Source organism: Panthera pardus, unplaced genomic scaffold (assembly GCF_024362965.1).
Source record: "Panthera pardus isolate Hobbes unplaced genomic scaffold, ASM2436296v1 HiC_scaffold_4, whole genome shotgun sequence".
In the NCBI taxonomy this organism is placed as follows: domain Eukaryota; kingdom Metazoa; phylum Chordata; class Mammalia; order Carnivora; family Felidae; genus Panthera; species Panthera pardus.
The window spans coordinates 7,462,650-7,482,060 of NW_026526969.1; the positions used below are offsets into that span (position 1 = coordinate 7,462,650).

Here is a 19,411-nt window from a genome sequence, read left to right on the forward strand (position 1 = left end):
TTTATTTTTTTAATTTACATCCAAGTTAGTTAGCATATAGTGCAACAATGGTTTCAGGAGTAGATTCCTTAATGCCCCTTACCCATTTAGCCCATCCCCCCCCCACAGCCCCTCCAGCAACCCTGTTTTTCTGCATATCTAAGAGTCTCTTATGTTTTGTCCCCCTCCCTGTTTATACATTATTTTTGCTTCTCTTCCCTTATGTTCATCTGTTTTGTATCTTAAAGTCCTCGTATGAGTGAAGTCATATGATCTTTGTCTTTCTCTGACTGACTGATTTCACTTAGCATAATACCCTCCAGTTCCATCCACGTAGTTGCAAATGGCAAGATTGCATTGTTTTTGATTGCTGAGTAACACTCCATCGTATATATAGACCACATCTTTATTCGTTAATCCATCGATGGACATTTGGGCTCTTTCCGTACTTTGGCTACTGTCCATAGTGCTGCTATAAACATTGGGGTGCATGTGCCTCTTCGAAACAGCACACCTGTATCCCTTGGATAAATACCTAGTAGTACAATTGCTGGGTTGTAGGGTAGTTCTATTTTTAATTTTTTGAGGAACCTCCATACTGTTTTCCAGCGTGGCTGCACCAGTTTGCATTCCCACCAACAATGCAAAAGAGATCTTTTCTCCACATCCTCGCCAAATGTGTCATTGCCTGAGTTGTTAATGTCAGCCATTCTGACAGGCATGATGTGGTATCTCTTTGTGGTTTTGATATTTATTTCCCCGATGATGAGTGATGTTGAGCACTTTTTCATGTGTCGGTTGGCCATTTGGATGTCTTCTTTGGTGTCTTTTGCCCATTTCTTCACTGGATTCTTTGTTTTTTGGATGTTGAGTTTGATAAGTTCTTTATAGATTTTGGATACTAACCCTTTATCTGATATGTAGTTTGCAAATATCTTCTCCCATTCCATCAGTTGCCTTTTAGTTTTGCCGGTTGTTTCCTTCACTGTGCAGAAGCTTTTTACTTCGATGAAGTCCCAATAGTTCATTTTTGCTTTTGTTTCCCTTGCCTCCGGAGACGTGTTGAATAAGAAGTTGCTGCGGTCAAGATCAAAGAGGTTTTTGCCTTCTTTCTCCTCGAGGATTTTGATGGCTTCCTGTCTTACACTGAGGTCTCTCGTCCATTTTGAGTTTATTTTGGTGTATGGTGTAAGAAAGTAGTCCAGGTTCATTCTTCTGCATGTCGCTGTCCAGTTTTCCCAGCACCACTTGCTGAAGAGACTGTCTTTCTTCCATTGGATATTCTTTCCTGCTTTTCAAAGTTAGTTGCCCATATGTTTGTGGGTCCATTTCTGGGTTCTCTATTCTGTTCCGCCGATCTGAGTGTCTGTTCTCGTGCCAGTACCATACTGTCTTGATGATTACAGCTTTGTAATACAGCTTGAAGTCTGCCTCACTGCTTTTTATATGCCCCCCCCCCCCCCGGCGCCCAGGTCTGTCAACATGGCAGGGCAATGTCCCCGGCCAGCCCTTTAGCATTTAACACCAGGCTGACAATGCTCCTGTGGAGGTCTCAAGCTCTCACTACAGTCCACAAAAGGATTCGAAAACTCTGTAGCAGAGGGCTCTGCCCACAACAAACAGGCCAGCTTCCCGGCTCTTCCCACGGACCCAGAAACCTTCTCTCTTGACACTCCACGCGCAGCTCTGAATTCCAGTGCTTCCCGGCACGACTGCCGGTACCCACAGTGCAGCTGAGCTGGCCGACAGCAGAGCAGAGAGACAACTTATTCCCAACTCCTCCTCCTCCTCTCTCCTCTCCGCGGGAGCAGGGCAGTGGGCGAGAGCTGGAACAGCAGAGCCAGAGCCACCAAAGCAGCCGGGTCCTCCAGCCCCTTGCGGGCACAGTGGGCTCCCCGGGCCCGCCTACGGACCTCCTCCCTGCAGACGCTCAGGAGCTCAGTCCAGCACCCCCAGAGCACAAGGCACCCGGAGCTTTGCTACGCTGTCATCACCGCATCAGACAGAGAGCTTCAAGGCAGGAGGTGTGGAGTGCCCAGGACACAGCACAGCCTACGATTCACCCGCACACCCTGGGACGCGACACTAAAGAGCACTCACGGCAGTGGGTGGAAACCTCTCAGATTTAACGACTTTCGGGTATTCCTCCTCCTCCTCAACCTCCTGCCAAAAGTACCAACAGTGAGCACTGAACACCTCTCCACGCAGCGCCTTGCTTCACTCTAACAGAAGTCTCTGGACAAGTCCCACGCCAAGAGATCCAGTTCACGGGTGAGGAACGGGGTTCAGAGAGATTAAGTAGCTGCTACTCAACGTGTCATACTCGGTAAGACCCAGGCCTCTAACCTGACTGATTCTCTAGGACTCGGCCTACCTTGCATGCGCAAGTGCACAGGGAAACTGAGGCAAAAGCATAACGAGAAGGAGACAGGAGTGAGGTGAGCACACTGAGTGGATAAGCAGGGTGTGGTCTGTGCACACGGGAATACCAGTCAGCCTTAGAAAGGGACATCGTGACGCCTGACAGACACCACGTGGAGAAAACTTGAGGACACGACACGAAGCGAAATAAGCCAGAGAGAAAGATACCTCTGGGTCCTCTTCTGTGAGGTGCTCAGAGTAGTCCAATTCTCAGAGACGAGAGTAAATGGGCGGTGCCAGGGGCTGGCAGGAGGGAGAAGGGGGAGTCAGGGCTGAATGGATACAGTTCCCGTTTCACAAGATGAAGAGTTCTGGAGACGGATGGCGGCACCAAGAGAAAGTACTTAACACCACTGAACTGGTTAAGATGGTAAATGTTAAGGGGCGCCTGGGTGGCTCAGTTGGTTAAGCATCTGACTTCGGCGCAGGTCACGATCTCACGGTTTGTGAGTTCGAGTCCTACACTGGGTGAGCTTGGGCCCTGCTTCTCTCTCTCTGCCCCTCGTGGGGTTCTCTCTCTCTCTCTCCACCCTCACTCACTTGCACACTCTCTCCCAAAAAAAAAAAGGTAAATGTTATTTCACCACAGTTAAAAAAAAAAGAGAGAGGGAGAGACGCATACCATGGAAAGACAATGAAAAGCTAGAGATGGACTGAAAACCCGGCTCTGAGCCCCAGATGCTACCCCTCAGCTCTCTGAGCACAGCACTCAACGGAAAAGGACGTTATTTCTATGGCACACGGCGTGATGCCTACAAGACCTTGGGCACTTGGTCTCCACCCTGAAGAACAAGGAGGCAGAGTCTTTGCCACTTGTAGCCCATTCCCCACATACCAGCTGGGAGTCCTGCTCTAGAACGTGGGCTCCAACGCGGAGCCCATATTCTGTCCGTCTCAAGGCTCTCTAAGAACCACCAACCACCCCTGCACAGGTCTGAACACAGGACAGGAGCACAGGATTTGATCTTCCACTCTGATCTTTTTTTAAAAAATTTCTATTTAGGGGCGCCTGGGTGGTGCAGTCGGTTAAGCGTCCGACTTCAGCCAGGTCACGATCTCGTGGTCCGTGAGTTCGAGCCCCGCGTCAGGCTCTGGGCTGATGGCTCGGAGCCTGGAGCCTGTTTCCGATTCTGTGTCTCCCTCTCTCCCTGCCCCTCCCCCGTTCATGCTCTGTCTCTCTCTGTCCCAAAAAAAATAAATAAAAAAAACGTTGAAAAAAAAAAATTAAAAAAAAAAATTTCTATTTAAACGTATTTTATTTCTACTTTTTATTATTTTTTTAAAGTTATTTTAAGAGAGTGAGCGAGAGACAGCGCACATATGCAGGAGGGACAGAGAGACAGAGAGACAGAGAAAGAGAGAATCCCAGGCAGGCTCTGTGCTGTCAGTGTGGAGCCCAACTCGGGGCTCGATCTCACTACCTGTTGAGTTCATGACCTGAGCTGAAATCAAGAGTTAGATGCTCAACCGAGTGAGCCATCCAGGTGTCCCTTCAACTCTGATCTTGAAGAAACCGTGAAACGCTGACTAACCTGGGTGTTTGTGCAATGGGTGTTTTGGAAGCCTGAGATGCTAACAAGAAGAGGAGGGCTCGAATCATCCCTTGTGATGGAAAAACCCCTGAAAATGTGGTACCTCACCTAATAGTAAACACAACTGATTCCTACGTGTGGGAAACACGTCAGGGCCTAGAAGCATTGCTCTCAAAGAGGAGAAACCTAGGAGTCTGGTGCACATTCGAGTCCTTTGGTAATTCAATAAAATTATTTCACTCGCTCCGTCTTTCAACATAGTAAAGAAATAAAAAACGAAGCGCTCATTACTACTGTGTTTAGTAGCTAGGACCTAAGAATTCAGAAAGATGCTGTCCCAAATGAAAACGAGACACCACAACGCACACCCCAGAATGGCTCAGTTATGCAAACTGATGCTACCAATCGCTGGCGAGGATGTGCAGCATTGGCAGCTCTCACTTGCTGGAGGGACGGCGACGTGGAACAGCTGTTCTGCAGACCGTCCGTCAGTTTCTTACGCGGCTACACGCGCTTATCATGTGACCCGGCAATCACCTCCTAGGGACACAGTCAACTGACCTGGAAACGCATCCACACAAAAGTCACACAGAAGTGTTTGTGGAGGTTTTCATCACGATCACCAGAAACAGAAGGCCACCAAGATGTCCTTTAATAGACGAATGGACAAAGAAACCATGGTGTCTCCGTACGACGGAATGGTGCAGTACTATTCCACAATAAAGAGGAATGAGCTATAGAGCCGGGCCAAAGCATGGATGGATCTTAAACGTATTTCTCCGAGTGAAAGAAGCCAGCCTGAGAAGGCTGCGTGCCGCGGGACCCCGGCTATCTGGTACCGTGGAACACGGTGAAGAGATCGAGGCTGCCAGGGACCGCGGGTGGCAGGAGGCTGGAGAGGTGAAGCACAGGGGGTTCCTTTGAAGGCAGTGAAGCTATTCCGTGTGATACTGTAATAGTGAACACATGACGTCGTGCCTTCGTCAAAACTCCCAGAACTTCACAGCACAAAGAATCAATCTTAACGTGTGCGAATGTAAAGACTTATTTAGGATGTCAAGGATCCCAGGATGAATGCAAAAAGTGGCACGTGAATCCAACCGTGTAACAAATGGAGGAAACAACCTCTGTGAAGGGGACGGGGTGCCGCCCCGACGTACTTTTGGATACGGCGGTGTCTGTAAGACCAAAGGCAAAGGAACTGTGCGTAACACCGCACCAGCTGATAAAAGTTGTGTTGCACGGGTAACGGGTTACCAATTCTGAGCCACGATCCACGTCCATCGGAACTGAACAACTGAATAACCGAACGGTAGGCAGTAGGGGCCAGGTTACTCACTGTCAAAAGTGGGAGGTTATAGGCAAACAAGTGAGAAGGCTGGAATGATCCATGTGGCAATGAATTAGGGTTGGAGACATCGAGACAAACTCACCTTGAGTGAAATACAGATTAATACGGATGGTTATATATAGAAATAACTATAAACATGCACTTATACACTGGTCAGTACACGTGCACTTTTCCTTGGCCTACAAACAACCACACCCCAGTAGCAAAGAGCACAACGAACCCCCAGATCTCGGTTTGTACTACCATTCCCCAATAAAACAAACCAAGACTCCTCAGAGAAATGGCTGCTTCTAGGTCTGGGGCAGGAAATACACAAGGTAAGTCTGGAATAGCTTGTAGTGCCAGGAAGGAAGGAAAGGAAGGAAAGGAAGGAAAGGAAGGAAAGGAAGGAAAGGAAGGAAAGGAAGGAAAGGAAGGAAAGGAAGGAAAGGAAAGGAAAGGAAAGGAAAGGAAAAGAAAGGAAGGAAAGGAAAAGAAAGGAAGGAAAGGAAGGGAAAGGAAAGGAAGGAAGGAAGGAAGGATAGGAAAGGAAAGGAAAGGAAAGGAAAGGAAAGGAAAGAAGAGGAAAAGAAGGGAGGGAGGGAGGGAGGGAGGGAGGGAGGGAGGGAGGAAGGAAGGAAAGGAAGGAAAGGAAGGAAAGGAAGGAAAGGAAAGGAAGGAAGGAAAGGAAAGGAAAGGAAAGGAAAGGAAAGGAAAGGAAGGAAGGAAGGAAGGAAGGAAGGAAGGAAACCCCACCTAAATCCCACAATAACAGGAGTATGTAAAAGGGACACAGGAGCCAAAGCAAAGTGCCCCCAATGGCCAAAGCTATAACAATTTGAGTAACAAAAGAAATAAAGTGGTACCGGATTCGACCTAAAGTATAAAATAAATATCCACAAGTCCATATTGATATAAATAGACAAACAGGGGAGAAGAGACAAATCTGTGAAGGATTTCCAATAATTCATGTAGCATTCCCACCCACACAGAGAGGGTGCATAATCCCCCACTCCATACGTGCGGGCTGCACATAGTGACTTCTTCCCAAAATGTACAGTGTGGGAAGGAGGGAAAAGGAGTAAATTTACAGTAGGCAATCCTGACAAGCACTGCCTCAGCCAGGTGATCAAGGTCAACACATCAATAGTGCCAGTCATCTTGACAGTATACAGCCTTGACATGATGTCATTAAGAATGGAACTTTACCGGGGCGCCTGGGTGGCGCAGTCGGTTAAGCGTCCGACTTCAGCCAGGTCACGATCTCGCGGTCGGTGAGTTCGAGCCCCGCGTCAGGCTCTGGGCTGATGGCTCGGAGCCTGGAGCCTGTTTCCGATTCTGTGTCTCCCTCTCTCTCTGCCCCTCCCCCGTTCATGCTCTGTCTCTCTCTCTGTCCCAAAAATAAATAAAAAAAAAAAAAAAAAAAAAAAAAAAAAAAAAAAAAAAAAAAAAAAAAACGTTGAAGAATGGAACTTTACCTCTTTGGCCTTCCTCCCCAAAATAAGTAACTCCAGTCTCATCATGAGAAAAATATCAGACCAATCCCAATCGAGGGACACTCTACAGGACACCAGACCCTCAAAACTCTCAAAGGCAAAAAACAAGCAAAGTCTGAGAAACTGTGACTGAATGTAACGTGATATCCTGGATGGGATTCTGGAACAAGAAAAAGGCATTAGAGGTGAAAACTAAAGAAGTCTGAACAAAGTATGGACTTTAGCTAATATATCTATCAATAATTGGTTCATTAATTGTGACAAAGGAACGGTTAACTTCAGATGTTAATAACAAAGGAAGCTTAGTATATGGAAATCCTTTGTACTATTTTTGCACTTTTTCTGTAAATCTAAAACCATGTTAAAAAGTTCTTATTAAAAAAAAAAAAAGGACACTGTACCACATTCATGGAACTGAGATTACAGCTGAATAGTGTTGGGAGGGACAATTTCTTCTGCCCTTCAAGGTCCCTCTAGCTGGATTAAGAATCAAATTGACATGGGACAGTAATAGGAGAAAATCAAATTTAGTTTTGTATGTATGGGGAATCCAGACAGATACAAAATTCCAAGAACACGCAACATGAACGCTTGAGTGACATCCTGAGCATAGGAGAGGGCAGGAGCCTGAGGATATAAAGAGGCGGAAAACCGTTAGCAGGAAGGTAATAGGAGATGTTTGGAAAACAAAGGTTGTCCTACTGTGCAGATAATTTCTTAGGTAATGAGGAATCTCTATTAATAGCTCTCTTCCTGACAGAGCAGGTGGTTGAGGGGGGAGGTAAAGAGCTTTTCCTGAATCTGCTAGGTTTTGGTTGCTTTTAACTTATGAAAACTAGTAACAGGAAACCTCACCAAAATGGAGTTGAGGGGTTTTGGCAGGGGGAGGTCTCACACCCTACCATTCGAGGTCGGCTGCAGACCCAACAGGGAGAGATGGGCTTGACTTTGCACGTGGTTACTACTCTTCTATCCCAGGCAGAGGAAGAAATGCTTTACTGTGTATCCCCCCAAAAGCCCAGCCACTGAGAAGCCACCATACTTTGAATTCTCAGTTTACTCCACCGGACTTCCGGTTTGTAACGGCCTTCCCAACTTACCCCTGTCCTCTTTAAAAAAGCATTACCTCGCCTTTGTTCCCCAGACTTGCCTATGGTTTTCTGCAGCTTGCCTGTCCCGACTGCGGTTCTTTTCTATTTCCAAATAACCCCCTTTTGGCTGCTAAGATAACTAGCAATTTTTTAAAAATGTTTTTATTTATTTTTGAGACAGAGAGAGACAGAGCATGGGCAGGGGAGGGGCAGAGAGAGAGGGAGACACAGAATCTGAAGCAGGCTCCAGGCTCTGAGCTGTCAGCCGAGAGCCCAACGCAGGGCGCAAACTCATGGACTGTGAGATCATGGCCTGAGCTGAAGTCAGACGCTCAACCACCTGAGCCACCCAGGTGCCCCAGATTACTAGCAATTTTTATTTTTAAGGTTAACAAACTCAAAATAATGTTCCTGCCAATGTGGCCCATCTTGGGACAGCCTGATCCTGGCTCCTTCAATAGACAACTACATTACAGGATTCAGCAGATTCTATAAACCGAGTAAGCATGTGCAGCACCCTCTGGGAGCAAGGTGGAGGGGACAGTTTGGTTAGGTTGAGGAGGGAGGTTAGGTAAGGCTTTACAAAGAGAGAAAACATGGCAGGAGGAAGGCGGGGGATGACTACAAGCCCTTCAGGCAGAGGGGGGTTCAGGGGGCGGGAAAAAGGAAAGAGCGCAGAGTCCAGAGCGCGTGAAGTGAGGTGAAGAACGGAGGCGTACGCCTGGCGAGGGCAGAGAACCGCTGGAAGGGAGTGGCCAGACCCAACTGGTGGAGAGGCTGGGAAGGAAGAGCTGGGAACGCGGGAGCTGCTGACTAGATCTCAAGCAGGGTCACCTCGTGGGTAAACACAGAACGTGGAGCCGCATCACCTGGGGTCAAATCCTGCCCCGTCCCCTCCCTCCCTCTGGCTCTGTGGGTGCCAGCACTGTTTGGTGCCTAAGGTCCCTCAACTGTAAACTGGGGATAACACAGTGCCTGTCTCTCAGGGTCGTCGGGAGGATCATGTTGATATTCACAAAGCTCGTACAGCTGGGGGTACATAAAAAATTTTCAATAAACGTTAGCTATTGTTGTAATTTTTTTTAAGTAAACTCTACCCCCAGGGCTTGAACTCATGACTCTGAGATCAAGAGTCACATGCTCTACCGACCGAGCCACCCAGGTGCCCCTGGTATTACATAATGTTAAAAAAGAAAAAAGAAGCCCAAAATTGAGTCATTTGCCGCCCCCCCCCCCCCGCCCCCCACGACAGCAAACAAGACTTAATGACAGTTTCAACCTATGCCAGGAATGTGACTTTTAAACAGTGGACCTGAAATTTCCAGATCTACACGGGAGAGGTCATCTGAATGATAAAAACCCTGCCATTCCCTTTTGCCCTCCCCACAAAGATTTCCCAGCTTGAAACAATCCTTTCTTTTCTTTTGCTTGTATCTTCTTGCCTGACCCTCCTTCCAATAAAAACCTTCCATTTTGTACACCTCCTGGGGGCATCTCTCCACTTGCTGGATGGGATGGTGTCAGTTTCATGAATTGCTTAAAATTAAGCCAATTTGATCCTCAAATTTACTCAGATGAATTTTGTTTGAAGTCACATTCTTATCCACGTGGAGGAACATAAAACTTTTTTTTTAGTTTATTTATTTATTTTGAGAGAGACAGAGCAAGCAGGGGAGAGACAGGGAGAGAAGGAGAGACAGAATCCCAGGCAGGCTCTGCACTGTCAGCACAGAGCCCAATGCGAGGCTCGAACTCACAAACCGTGAGATCGTGCCCTGAGCCAAAAGCAACAGGCAGACACTTAGCTGACTGAGCCACCCAGGTGCCCCTGGAGGAACAATTTTTTAAAAGCCAGCGCTGGCAAGGATATGGCAGAAGTGTGCCCCACTGCATCCTGTAGATGACAGTAACAACTGGAACTACTCCTTTGGAAAGTAGCGTATTTCAAGAGGCACGGAATCTTTTTATATTCTATGATCTAGTAATTCCCACTGCTAGAAATGTATCTTAAGGAAATAAACCTTATAAAGGGGGAAGGGAGACAGGTATATAATAGTCGCTAACGTGTCTTCTAAAGAAGACACAAACCAAATCAAGCTAATGTCTAACAAAAGGGAAAAAGGTTAGACGTATCATAGCATGCCAACTGCTGGATGTCATCAGTCACTGAAAAAATTAGGAAGGACTGGAAATTCTCACAATATTAAATAAAATAAGCAAAACAGAAAACTGTTCATACACTGTAACTACATACAAATGACACGTGCATGTGGCAAGAGACTAAAGCAAAAGAACAGAAAGAGGCTTTACTAGGATAACATTTGAGCTGTTTCCATTAGTGCTATACTATTGTTTACACAACATTGTAAAATCCAGGGATCTGACTTTATTCACATATTTTAGGAATACTAAGTAAATGCCACAGAGTGTAACTGAAACGGATACTTTTTATTTTTTGCTTATTTACTTTCTATTTTTATTTTTTACTTAAAATTTTTTTTAATTTTAGTTTTTTAATTTTTTTTTACATTTTATTTTTGAGAGAGAGAGAAAGAGAGAGAGAGAGAGAGAGAGAGACAGAGCACAAGTGGGGGAGGGGCAGAGAGAGAGAGGGAGACACAGAATCCCAAGCAGGCTCCAGGCTCTGAGCTGTCAGCACAGAGCCCGATGCGGGGCTCAAACTCAAACCCCAAGATCATGACCTAAGCCAAAGTCGGAGACTCAACCAACTGAGCCACCCAGGAGCCCTAGGATTAAAGTTTTGACTTTATTCTTTTCTGCATATTCCAAAATTTTTAAATTTTTTTAAAGTTATTTATTTTGAAATCCAGAGACAGTGTGAGCAGGGGAGGGGCAGAGAAAGAAAGAGAGAAAGAAAGAAAGAAAGAAAGAAAGAAAGAAAGAAAAAAAGAAAGAGAGAGAGAGAGAGACAGAGAGAATATCCCAAGCAGGCTCTGCACTGTCAGCACAGAGCCCGATGTGGGGGAACTCACAAAATTGTGAGATCATGACCTGAGCCAAAACTGAGAGTCAGACGCTTCAATGACGAAGCGACCCAGGCCCCCAGATTTCTTTTTTTGTAATCAACTGATTAATTTTGAGAAAGAGAGAGCGAGTGAGTGAGCGCAAGTGGCAGGGCTCGAGCTCACAAACCTTGAGATCACGAATTGTCTGCATATTCCAAAAATTTCTAAAATGACCATATATTATCTTTATTCTCAAAAGACACAAACAATACGAAGAGTTTCTCAACATAGCGCGTATAAGAATTTTGGCACTGAAACAAACAGTTCAATCCAAAACATATATTGAGTTCCTTCTGAACACACCAGTTGACGTGAGTGTTGACCGGGGCAATTTTGTCCCCCCTTCCCCACTGGCAATGTCTGGAGACCTTTTTTTTTTTTTTTAAGTTTTACTTATTTTCAAGAGACAGCATGTGGGGGAGAGGCAGACAGAGAGAGGGAGACAGAGAATCCCAAGCAGGCTCCACACCGGCAGTGCAGAGCCTGATGTGGGGCCTGAACTCACAAACCGTGAGACCATGACCTGAGCCAAAATCAAGAGTTGGATGCTTAACCGACTCAGCCACCCGGGCGCCCCAGTCTGGAGGCCTTTTTGATTGTCAGTGACCTAGGTAACAGTGGGTCCTACTGGCCTCTAGCAGGTAGAGTTAAACATCCCACAGTGAACAGGATATAGCCCCTCCCAGCAAAGAATTCTTCAGCCCAAAATGTCGACAGCAGGATAGCACAGAGGATGAGAAACTGCTCTTGACATACCTAACAACAAATCGCCTGAGGCCACCCTGGGTTTCTTTGATAGGGAGGCCTATGTCAGGACAAGTAACATTGGTGTTAGAACACATCGTTTCAGGAGTTCAAGGTTTCAAAAATCCAGATTGGCTTAATGCCATCCCGTGGTGTTGTTCAGACTGCACTGCAGGGTGTCTTCACTGAGTCACTGGACCGGCAAGGACAACGAACGGGGAGATTTCCTCGTGAACAACAGAATGGAACTCGTAGCCAGCTGTCCCTTGCTGCTTTTTAGAAGGGCCTAAAAAGCTGGAACGATTTCAGTCCAAGCCCATCAAGAACCCAGCGGTGCCCAGAAGCCACCTTGTGGCACAACTCGGTATCACCACATTAAGTTTCTATCCATTTCAATCAGACAACAAGATCTATTTTGTCTTTCACAATATGAAAAATAAAGAAGGAAACTGAGAAGGCACAGTAAAAGGCACACACACCGTCTTTATGACCAGCACTCTATCCTGCTCACTGGTACCAAGCACACACAACCATGTATTATTACTGATCACTGTTTAGTACGTACAGGTGCTAACTTCACAATTAAGCATAAGAGCAGGGCCCCTGAATCTGAACAATGATTTTCAAATTTGTTGGTCTGCAGCCCATAGCTGACACAGAATCTGAAAGAAAATTTCACAAATACTTAACCAGAGTGTGATGCACTCTGACAATTTCTAGTCTGTTCTATTGATGTCTGGAAAAATGACAGCTGCAGCCTCAAAACTAACTGCATGACTTAGCGAGTGAAGATCACACCCTCGGCTTGAGAAAACACCGTGCTACTGTGGTGTGACTCCGGGATGTGGCATTATGACAAACATCTGTCTTTTTGATAGAACTGAACTTTAAGACAGGTGGAGACCCAGGGAGAGGGCACAAGGCTGCTGTAAAGAAGCTGGAGGCTCCAGATGAAATCTCCCCGAAAACACTAAAGCCTGCTGTACGATCTCAAATACACTTCATAGCCTCGGGCAAATTAAAGAAAGGCGACAGAAAACCGTACGGTCAGGTGCACCAAATGTCTAGAAGAGGTTAGAAAAGGAGGATTCAAGAGGCCCCAGCTCTGTGATGGTGCCACTGGTCCCCTTCAATTACAGAACCGATTACTAAAAAGTTTATATGCCATTCCAAAGACCCAATACAGGTTCGTTCGTTAAGTGCAAACTAACACCTGTTTCTTGTTCTGAAAGAGTTTTTAGACTCACTGGTGAGGGACCACCCCACGCCCCCAAATATAGTAATTACAGCAAGGCATTTGGCAAAGTTATCAAACTACAGAATTTTAGATCGAGAAAGAGCTTATCAGTTATAAGCTAAAAAAGAAATTTCAAATAAGAGAACCCAGATGTTTGAGGTCAGGGTGAGCCAGAGGGAGAGCTAACTTTAGAACTTACCTCTACTATACTCACTGCATGATCTCATATTACCACTTAGTTTCTTATGCCATGTCTGTTGGTAAGAGGAAAGAAGAGGGAGTCTGGTTGCTTTCTTAGTGGGAGAATTAACTCCACACTAAGAGTTTTAACAAACCAGTTCCTGCCAGCCTACAAGGAGGAACTCTCCTGTGGATGTTAAAGGGCTCTGGCCCCCACCCAGGCTCAGTCTGGTTCGACATTTTTATCAATGACAAGGGAATTATGTTTGTCAAATCTGCCTATGACAACATCAGAAAGACATGGTAGGCAACATGCTGATTTCAGGATATGGATTCAAAAGGATTTTGGAACCTGACTCAACAGAGCCGAGAGCACCAAGTTAAAACGCAAAAGAGCTAAAGTCCCGTGTTTGAATTAAAAACAAAACAAAACAAAAAAAAAATAGAAGGTTCCAGGTAAGATAAAGCAAGCACACGGACTCCTCCTCTCCACTGAATACAGTGACGGGACCTGGACAGAATGATGGACTCTTGAGAAGCAAGCAGACTGCGGAAAAAGACCAGCCTACAAAGTGCCACTGGAACAGTTTTGAATTCCTAGGGTTTTTCCCCACTCCGGTATCCCTCGGTCCAGACTCAGATGTTCAACATGCAGAAGTGAAGCCTGGGCGCAGACAGAACCCTCCGCTTGTAGTCTGAGGAGTAAGAAAGGGGGTTCCCGATGCTCAGCGTAAGGGAAATTCTGTGCTTCTTTGTTCTCCATTCTCTCACACCCTAGCTCCCAGGCCACTCTGCCAGAGTCACAGCGGCAACAGCAACTGCGGCGGCAGCGGGGGCCTGCTGGCACAAACACTTCAAAAGAGGGGAGCCTTTCTCTCCCATCAGAGGAGCCGTGGGTCCTAAGAGAGCTGGGCAAGCCTGCCGCTTTCCCCCTCCGCCCTGGATGCAGGGGCAACTGGAGGAAGGACGTACCAGAGTGGTAACTAAAGCCCCGGCTTTCTGCCTGGAGTTCTGAAAAGGAGAGTCCTAGGGACCCGGAGAGTACAGGAGCAGTCACGGAGAAAAAGATTAGAACCTCCCGAATCCCTGGGCTCACGCTGACAAGCACACGTATGGACGTGGCCCTAGTCATCATACCAAATGCTCCGAGAACCCAACCGACGCTGGAGCCGCAACCACAACCTACAGAAGGCTGGCGAGAACCAGGCTGCCCGCCTGCTAAAATAAGTATCAACAAGACCAAAGCCTCATGATAGAATATTCAAAGTGCCCAGGATACAGTAGACAGTTACTTGACATATGAAAAATCAGGAAAATCTCGACTTGCACGGGGAAAGACAATCAACAAATGCCAATGCTAAGATGACTTAGATGCTGGAGTAACCAAATACTTTAAAGCAGTTGCTTGGAAATCTTTCTGGGAAGAGTGAACACTCTCGAAATGAATGGAAAGAGAGAAAATTGCAGCAAATAGAAGGCATATAAAGAAGAACCTACTGGAAATTTCAGGACTTTTCTGAAAAAACACAGTAACTGAGATAAAAAAAAAAAATCCATTGGAAAGGATCAACAGCAGAATAGATGGCATAGGAAAGAGATAGTTTGAAGTCAGATCAGTAGGAATTATCCAATAGGAAGACCAGAAACAAAAACGACTGAATAAAAATTTTTCCAAAAAAAATTTGTTTTTAATTTAATTTACATCCAAGTTTGCAGCATATAGTGCAACAATGATTTCAGGGGTAGATTCCTTAATGCCGCTTCCCCATTTAGTCCATCCCCCCCTCCCGCAACCCTTCCAGTAACCCTCTGTTTGTTCTCCATATTCAAGAGTCTCTCATGTTTTGTCCCGCTCCCTGTTTTTATATTCTTTTTGCTTCCAAAATTTTTCCAAATTTGACAAAAGACAAACAGGCCTACAGATTGGAGTAGCTCAGTGAAATCCAAACAGGATTAAACCAAAGAAATCCATATGCAGACCCATCATAATCAAACTGTTGACATCTAAAGACAGAAATATTAAAAGCAGCCAGATAAAAATAATGATAGAACAATCTCAATAGTTATAAAATTTTCATCAGAAACCATGCAGGCCACAGAAAGTGGCATGGTATTTCTAAAGTGCTGGAAGAAAAAACTGCCAACCCCCAATTTTTTTTTAAGTTCATCTATTTAAAAGAGGGGCAGGGGGAGAGATTGAGAGTGAGTAAGCGAGGGCAGGCAGGGGAGGGGCAGAGAGAGAGCAGGCTCCGCAATGACAGTGCGGAGCTCAAACAGTGAGATCATGACCCAATGTGGGGCTCGGACTCACAGTGAGATCATGACCTAAGCCAAAATCAAGAGTCAGACACTTAACCGACTGAGCCACCAAGGTGCTCCCCAAGTTTTATATCTAGTGAGAATGTCCTTCAGGAACAAAGGTGATATAAAGACAGCCTCATATGAAGAAAAGCAAAGAAAGTTCATAGCCAGCAGACCTCTTCTAACCAAATGACTGAAGGAAGTTCTTCAGACAGAAAGGAAATGATGCCAGAGGTAAGCTTGGAACATCACGGACAAAGGAAGAACAGAAATCTAACTATCTGGTTACTATTATTATTCTAGATAATTCTCCTCCTGATCTTCAAAATGTACCGGATGATTGAAAACAAAAATAACACTATCCACTAGGGTTTTCAATGTATGTAGATGTAATACTTAAGACAACCACAACATAAAAGGTCAAGAGACCTAAATGGTGACAAGTTTCTACATTCCACTTAAATACCGATTCTAAGTAGACTGTGAAAGGAGTACATATATAGCAAGCTGCAGAGGAACAACTAAAAAGCTAGAGAGAGGGATATAGTTAAAAACACAATACATTAAAGTGAGATAAAAAAAAATGTTCAAATAATACAAAAGACAGAGAAAAAGAAACAGAAATACAGAAGGAACAACAGAAAAACCCCCAAATAAAATGGTAGCCCTAAAATCCAAACAGATCAATATAAAAAGGTAGAGACTCTAAGAATGGGGGGGAAAAAAACCCATGACTCAAACATCTGATATCTACATGAAACATATTTATTCAGAAGAAAAATTTTTTATTAGTGCATTTTATTTTTATTTTATTTAAAAAAAAAATTTTTTTTTTTTAACGTTTATTTATTTTTGAGACAGAAAGAGACAGACCATGAACGGGGAAGGGGCAGAGAGAGAGGGAGACACAGAATCGGAAGCAGGCTCCAGGCTCTGAGCCGTCAGCCCAGAGCCCGACGCAGGGCTCAAACTCACGGACTGTGAGCTGAAGTCGGACGCTTAACCGACCGAGCCACCCAGGCGCCCCAGTGCATTTTATTTTTAAATGTTTATTTTTGAGAGAGACAGAGGCACGCGCACAAACAGGGGACGGGCGGAGAGAGAAAGGGAGACGTAGAATCTGAAGCAGTCTCCAGGCTCTGAGCTGCCAGCGCAGAGCCTGACACAGGGCACGAACCCACAAACTGTGAGATCATGACCTGAGCTGAAGTCAGACACCCAACTGACCGAGCCACCCAGGTGCCCCCAAGAAACATTTCAAATATAGGCAGGGAAAAGTCTAAAGGGATGGAAGCACTTTCAGAATGGCAGAGTAAGGATCTCTAAAAATCTGCTCCTCCATAAAAATAATTAAGAACATCAACAATTGTCAAAACCAACTTTTTCAGAACTCTGGAAACGTTCCTTGGATTGTTCAAGAAAAATGGCTGAACCTTGGTAAGTACAGCAAGTTCTGTGGCATTCTAATGTCTCTCTCTCACCATATCCAAGGTAGCCCCTCATCACCACAGCGGTTGTGGAAACCAACCGCCTGGCAGCCACTGGAGGAAGTAAACTGTTGGACGGTCCTCAGAAGTTCCATACTCAGAGCACTGTCCCTATGTGAGCTGTCTAGCTGCTCCCCGGAAAACTTCCACTCCCGAGGCTTATCTTCATTCAACCTTAGTGCAAACAGCCCTTTCTCAAGGGTGGTCGTCAAAAACAACCAGCGGCAACTGTTGAACATTGCAGCTGCCTAAGGTATTAACAGTTGGCGCAATCAAGAAATCCATCAAAACCTGAGGAAAAGTTGGGACTTTAGACAGCCACGTGCAGAGCTGTGTACCTGTCTAAGAAAGACAAGTGATGGTCCTACTCTCACCTCTGGCTGACCTCGAAGCTCTGTGCAAGGAGGGCACGAAGGCTAAAGCAAATTGTGAACCACCTGCCAAAACGTTGAAGGCATGTTCCTACAGATACGTAGAGCCCCTCGGCAAAGGCTGCGAGACTTGGAAGTTCAAAGAAATCTCTACTCTTCAGCTGACCACTAAGCTAACAAAGCAGACTCAATAAAGAATGCAGGCTTTACAAAATTAGCTCAGGAAATTCACTAAACACTAAATAATAGCAATGACAACACAAAGAAAACATAAATCACCTAGAGCCAAGGACCTTTCTATATCCTGATGTCATGGGTCCAAGTTACAATACCTCTTCCGATATAACATGAGACTGGCTCGGGGCGCCTGGGTGGCTCAGTCGGTTCAGTGTCCGACTCTTGATTTTGGCTCAGGTCATGATCCCAGGGTCATGGGATCGAGCCCTGCATCAGGCTTTACACTGAGTGTGACGCCTGTTTGGGATTCTCTCTCCTTCTTTCTCTCCCCTACTCACACATGCGCTCGCTCCCTCTAAAATAAATAAAACCAAAAACCAAAAACCAAAAACCATGAGATTGGCTCCTGTGCCCAATCCTCCAGCCCTTGGATCAAGTACTGGATGTTCCTGTGTGTGTGGGGAGGAAGAGGGCTGGGAAAGTAATGAGGTGGTTTCTTTCAGGGATGAGGTCCTAGCAATCATATTTCAGTGTTATAGAAGAAATGATTCTAAGAAATGGGGAGGAAGAGTCTAAGACTATACCATACAGAGGGTGTCACGCAGTATATTTGCAAACCATAAGGAAACTGATCCTGGAAGGGACCGATCATATTTAGTGTGTCAGTGAAAGTCTGACTTTATCTTAAGACCAAAACTCACAACCGTCTAACCAGGAAGCATGCCTAGTCAATCAGGGAACAGCCACCAATTCAGTAATGTGTATGCACTTGTCATTTTTTGGTCTCTTAGCATCTTTGGTCCTTTCCATCTGAGGCCCCTCTTTCCCGGGTTCTCAGCTCAGGGGCTCTCAGGGGAGCGGCTGGCACCTCTGGCCAGGTGGAGTGCTCAGAGGTGGACAGGACTGGTAGCACTGTGGGACACTGACACGTGACTCACCCCTATTCCTCCTCGTTAACAAAATCTCATCCCAGTCCGGGGTGGCAATGTAGCCGGCTCCCAGGGATAAATCGTGACAGGTTAAACACGGTCACAACAGTTCGGTTTTCTATTCGTCTAGCCTAATAGCAGCAAGGGATGGCAAGGTGACCAGTGAAATATAAAATGCCACCTGTTGGGCACTTCTGGGGGATCTTCTGCACTTCTGTTAAAATACCAGCATCCCCTGCACTTCTCTCCCCTTTGGACACAGGTATGATGCCAGGAGCCACAGCAGCCATCTCACACCCACAAAGTAAAGGCCAAGAGAAGTGCAGGGGATACTGGGCCTGCCACTCCTGAGCTGCTGAACCACAAGAGGCTGCCATCTACCACCAGATTTCTTATTAAGTGAGAGAAATGAACTCTTCTTTGTTTAACTACTGCTAGTTTTCTGGTTTTTTTTTTTTTTTATAGCCCAAAGCATTCTTAACTGACTTGCCAAGCGACTTCATCAGGGCCAAAAAAACACAAAAGCACTTTTGCGAGGGACATCTCCTCAGTCTTTCCTACTGGACGAGAATGAGGCATGGTGTAGCCCCAGGTACCCCACAACCACAGGGAGGACATGCACCTGCCTGAGGACAAGGAGCCAGGGGACAGAGGGAGACAAAGAAGGCCAGTAACATCACGGAGCTCATTTACTAGCCATCCCTGAAGGGAGGTCTGTCCTGACTTAATGCCAGTCAGCATCTTTCTTTTTGCTGACACCAGTTTAACATCCTGACACTTGCAATTAAATGCGTCCTAACTCATGGAAGGAAGTCCTCGTGTCTTCAGTGGCCAGCCAACCAGCTCCAAACTCTAAATCTCACTCCTGATAGGTGAGAAAGGTCCCAACCAAGAAAAGCAGGTGCCACTCACCTTCTTTCTGTCTCTTCTGTTCAAGTTTCATCTTCTTTGCCAATAATTTCTTCTCTTTTAACTTCTGGCTACAAATATAAAATAAATCTATTAATTCCCCCGCTACCTTACTATGTATTTTAGAAAACAAACAGCTACTTATGGAATGTTTAAAGACCTTACAATTACACAAACACTACAATAATGAAATGGAAGAAA

The 19,411-nt window shown here is 45.6% G+C and overlaps 1 protein-coding gene across 1 annotated transcript in view; it reads right to left on the reverse strand.

Annotated features, from left to right (window-relative positions):
- The window catches only part of PRKRIP1 (PRKR interacting protein 1), a 31,876-nt gene that overhangs the window by 1,640 nt on the left and 10,825 nt on the right, over nt 1-19,411 (reverse strand). Inside the window, exon 5 of the mRNA XM_019421607.2 lies at nt 19,214-19,281. Coding sequence (XP_019277152.2) covers nt 19,214-19,281 — 68 coding nt within the window. The remainder of the gene's footprint in view (nt 1-19,213; nt 19,282-19,411) is intronic.